At 43.4% G+C, this 6,000-nt stretch overlaps 1 protein-coding gene across 1 annotated transcript in view; it reads right to left on the minus strand.

The window, feature by feature from the left end:
• Nucleotides 1-5,083, minus strand: part of LOC118369035 (isthmin-1-like) — a 43,382-nt gene extending 38,299 nt beyond the window's left edge. The window contains exon 1 of the mRNA XM_052495852.1: nt 4,949-5,083. Coding sequence (XP_052351812.1) covers nt 4,949-5,083 — 135 coding nt within the window. The remainder of the gene's footprint in view (nt 1-4,948) is intronic.
• Between the last annotated feature and the right edge of the window lie 917 nt (nt 5,084-6,000).

Below are 6,000 nucleotides of genomic sequence, written 5' to 3' on the forward strand. Positions count from 1 at the left end.
ATTTGCCTCATGCAGCACAACACATCTCCTTCGCATAGAGTTGATCGATCCAGCTGTTAATTGTGGCCTGTGGAATATAGTTCCACTCCTCTTCAGTGGTTGTGTGAAGTTGCTGGATATTGATGGGAACTGGAACACGCTGTTGTACATGTCCATCCAGAGCATCCCAAACATGCTCATTGGGTGACATGTCTGGTGGGTATGTAGGCCATGGGAGAACTGGGACATTTTCAGCTTCCAGGAATTGTGTACAGATCCTTGCGACATGGGGGAGTGCATTATCATGCTGAAACATGAGGTGATGGCGGTGGATGATTGGCACAACAACGGGCCTCAGGATCAAGTCACGGTTTCACTGTGTATTCAAATTGCCATCGATAAAATACAATGTGTCAATGTATCAATTGTCCGTAGCCCATTTCATAACCGCCCTGACGGCAGGAAACTGCTCACCCACACAACTGCGGTTGTGAGGCCGGTTGGACGTACTGCCAAATTCTCTAAAATGACATTGGAGGCAGTTTATGGTAGAGAAATTAACATTACATTATCTGGCAACAGCTCTGGTGGACATTCATGCAGTCAGCATGCCAACTGCACGCTCCCTCAAAACTTGAGACATCTGTGGCATTGTGTCGTGTGACAAAACTTCACTTTTTAGAATGGCCTTTTATTGTCCCCAGCACAAGGTGCACCTGTGTAACTGTTTTATCAGCTTCTTGATATACCACACCTGTCAAATGGATGGATTATCTTGGCAAAGGAGAAATGCTCACTAACAGGGATGTAAACAAATTTGTGCACCAAGTGTTGAGAGAAATAAGCTTTTTTGTGAATATGGAACATGTTGCATTTATATTTTTGTTCAGTGTTATGCTTCCAATGAATTCTTTCAGATCTCTCTGTGTGTGTATGCACTGTGTGAGTGCACGTGCGTGTCTGTGTGTGTGTCAGTGTGTGCGTGCTAATGTTACACTGAAACATTCGCTTATGTTTCTTCCTCATTAAAACTTTGAGCTGAGCTCGCAGTGTGTCCCCAGCAGGCTTTACTTTCATACCTACATGATGGTATACAGTTTCAGATGAACCTCAATTAGGGCACCGGACATTTGAGAGATTTCCAGACCACACAGTCATCCCCCGCTACCATATAGAAGAGCAACATGAACTTCTGAACGTGGCGAAGAATTTATCACCCTCCGTGAAGTGGCGGCATCGGCTTTAGCTCCGCTCTGAGGGGGGACCGGACGATCTTCCAGAATGATGTGGTTTAACAATTTACCAGAGCCTTTATTCCTTTATTCCATCCCTGCTGCTCTCTGTCTTCACACATCACACAGATCACACACATATCACATACATCACACACGCACACACACACAAACACACATACGCATTTAACACACACATCACACATATCACATTCACATCACACACTCACACACACATCAAACACACCACACACGCGCACACACACACACACACACACGCATTTAACACACACATCAAACACACCACACACGCACACACACACAAACACACATACGCATTTAACACACACATCACACACATATCACACACACACACACATCACAGACACACATCACACACACACACATCACACACACACACACAAACACAAACGCATTTAACACACACATCACACACATATCACACACACACACACACATCACACACATCACACATCACACACACACACACACATCACACACACACACACATCACACACACACACACAAACGCACATACGCATTTAACACACACATCACACACATATCACACACACACACACACACACACACACACACACACACACACACACATCACACATCACACATCACACACATATCACACACACACATCACACACACACACACACATCACACACACACACACAAACACACATACGCATTTATCACACACACACACACACATCACACACACACACACACAAACACACATACGCATTTAACACACACATCACACACATATCACACACACACACACACATCACACACACACATCACACATCACACACACACACACACACACACACACACACACACACACACACACACACACACACATCACACACACACACACATCACACACACACACACATCACACACACACATCACACACACACACACATCACACACACATCACACAGACACACACACATCACACACACACATCACACACACACACCACACACATCACACATCACACACACACACACACACACCACACACACACACACATCACACACATCACACATATCACACACACACACACACACACACACACACACACACACACACACATCACACACACACATCACACACACACACACACACACACACACACACACACACACATCACACACACACATCACACACACAAAAACACACATCACACACACACAAACACACATCACACACACACAAACACACATCACACACACACAAACACACATCACACACACACAAACCCACATCACACACACACAAACACACATCACACACACACAAACACACATCACACACACACAAACACACATCACACACACACAAACACACATCACACACACACAAACACACATACGCATTTAACACACACATCACACACATGAGAGTCATATCCAGTATCGCTGCCTACATTCCAGTTCAGAGTTTGGATTAGTAAGTGGTTGTTTGTGTGTAAAACAGGCGTCCCTCAAATGTTCAGCCTCTCCGGCTCACTCTGACCTATGTGACCCAACCACTCGCTTCAATGAAAACACATACCCCAGCACTCTACAGAGAGAGAGAGGGAGGGGGCAATAGAGGGAGAGAGAGGGAGGGGGTGGAAGAGAAGGGGGAAGAGAATAAGATAGAGAGAGAGGGGAGAAAAATAATAAGAAATAGGGAGGGGGAGCGAGAGAGAGAATAAGATGGAGGGAGAAAGAGAGAGGGGGGAGAAAGAGAATGATGGAGAGAGAGAGAGAGAGAAAAGAGAGATCGGGATAGGGAGAGATGATGCCCTGTGACATCGTTGCTTTCATCACTCAACTGTCGCTGTGCTACTTTTCAACCTCCAAGCGAAGTGTCCCCCCCCACAAACACACACGCCGGGCCGGGAGAGGGAGAGATAGGGAGAGAGGGATCTCTAGAGTGAAGGATATAGGGTTTCTGTGTTCTAGAAACAGCCCATAAATCGAGAGGTAGAAAGACAAGAGGTAGATCTCTAACTTCAAACAACCACATACACTGCAGTTCAGCTCAGCTCCATACAGCAGATCGTTACCAGGTCATTTATGTGTTACGTTGATGAGGAATAAGAGGAAGAGAGGAGAGGAAACAGCATAAAACTCAAAACAATGTTCTCTGGATAGATAGATAGATAGATAGATAGATAGATAGATAGATAGATAGATAGATAGATAGATAGATAGATAGATAGATAGATAGATAGATAGATAGATAGATAGATAGATAGATAGATAGATAGATAGATAGATAGATAGATAGATAGATACTGTAGATAGATAGATACTGTAGATAGATAGATAGATAGATAGATAGATAGATAGATAGATAGATAGAGATAGATAGATAGATAGATAGATAGATAGATACTGTAGATAGATACTGTAGATAGATAGATAGATAGATAGATAGATAGATAGATAGATAGATAGATAGATAGATAGATAGATAGATAGATAGACAGACGGACGGACGGACGGACGGACGGACGGACGGACAGACGGACAGACGGACAGACGGACAGACGGACAGACAGACAGATAGATAGGAGCTTAAACATCAAAGACCGCCACTGATAGATAGAGAAAGAGAGAGAGTACGAGGACCCCTCCCCAGTTCTGTAAATCATCATTAAGTGTACTAGCCGAAGGCTACACTTGCTTAACCCTCTGACCTCTGACCCTTTACTTTTGACATGCTCCCTGAACCCTGGAAGACACATGATGACTAGTAACTGAGTCATAATTGTATAGCATAGTAATACCATCATAATCAAATACAGGTCTATGTGAAGTGCAATTCCTTCATCTTCATATAGATTAGAATACAGCCCATCATTGTATAAACTGGAGAAGGTCTACGGAGAAAGTCTACGGAGAAAGTCTATGGAGAAAGTCTATGGAGCAAGTCTATTCAGCAACATAATATAATCATATATATGCCATTTAGCAGATGCCTTTACCCAAAGCGATTTACAGTCATTTGTGCATACAATTTGCATATGGGTGGTTCCCGGGAATTCAGCCCACAATCCTGACGTGGCAAGCGGCATACTCTACCAACTGAGGTCTCCGGGATCACATTAGACAACCACACTGGCAGACCTGAGGGGGGTATTTGGGGTCTGATGGGGTATGAGTTCCTCCCTCACAGGGTGTCATCATCACTGGACCATCTCTGCTACTGTCCCTGTCAGCCCCAGAACTGCCTGAGATCATTCATTCTGCAGTACATTATTTTATGTACACGTAAAGAGAAGACAAACGTTTCACATGATTTAGTGTCTAGTGCCCTTCCCAGTTCCCGACCCCGTCACTTTTCACTTCATCAAAGTGATTGCGCAATGTAGCCAATTTGGACGACTTCATCGTTGTTCACGGTCTCTGACCTATTGGTCTCTCAGAAGTAAGAGTTTCACCCGATAGATTTACCTTATGATGTATGCTGCCAATCCCTAAACAATGACGTCATTTCAGACTACAATGTGTTACACGCAGCCAAGGTGTGAATGTGACATTACGCATCAATTCATAAATGTTACGCTGTGAAGTTTCAGCACATTTCCCATTTCCCAATCATAAGATAATTGATGAAAGTTTAGATTTTTTAAAATATATTTTTAAATAAAATTAACAAATGACATAAACCCCTCGTTATTGATAAAGTGGGCATGCTATTACCTCCGTGGTCGAAGTGCTCCTGCCATTGGGGACTGCGCTTTTTTGACTGTTGGTGGGGAAGCTCTTGACTGACACCTGGATGGTCACCAGGAGGACAACACACAGTAGCTGAACCTGCCTGCGCATCTTCTGCATGTTTTCTCCACGTTGGGACAAAGTCCTCTGATGTTGAGATGCTGTGGTCGGTCTCTCCTTTGATCTTTAGAAGCCCTTAGCGTCCTGGACACGTTTTCAGTACCCTCGCATTTGGTCCATAAATATAATCATTATAATTCCTAAATCAATATACATCATACTTAATCCAACATTGTCTAAAAATTACCTGAACTTTTAACCAATTTGATTCGTCTTACCAGTGCTATTTGCTTTCTAAATGCGCCGTTATGTTGACGCTCAAAATTTGCTTGGAACGTTTGGCGCCGTGATCAATAAATCCCGTCGATTCATCTCCGGGTTATTTCCACAAGTGTTCTTGTATCAAACCCGTTCAGAAGCTGGTATCTCGGCTATGTATCCTTCGTTGACTTCACACTGTCTCATTCCTTGCTCGCTTTCCGTGCAAGCGTCTTCTCTGTGCTGCTTGTTGCGACCTTATACTCCTTTGAAATAAATTGATATAATTGTAGGTAGGGAACTTTTGTCGAACCATTATTATTGCAAATGTACACATACATCTTTCCCCATGCACTCTGAGAAAATATTTCTAAAGTTAGTTGTAAAGGAACCTCTTCTTTGAATGCTTGAGAACAACCGTTTGTCATCTACAGCCCACTGGTTTTGACACTGCATGTCTCTCCGTCACCATCTGTTCATGACCAGACTATGGCATGTGGGGCCCTGGGGCACCTACCTCCAGAGTGAGAGTGTTTTCTCATAGACTGAAGATACATAGATATGAAGTGAAGCAGAAGGGTGTGACCATGTAAACTAAAGTGGGAGGAATGACACACAGACAGATCCAAATAGCTATGGGTCCAGAGGGCCAGCCACCCCTTGATAAATTACAATGAAAACTATTATTCATAGAAAAAATAAAACATAACAATTTAAGA

The sequence above is a fragment of the Oncorhynchus keta genome, chromosome 35, assembly GCF_023373465.1.
Source record: "Oncorhynchus keta strain PuntledgeMale-10-30-2019 chromosome 35, Oket_V2, whole genome shotgun sequence".
Taxonomy (NCBI): Eukaryota; Metazoa; Chordata; class Actinopteri; order Salmoniformes; family Salmonidae; genus Oncorhynchus; species Oncorhynchus keta.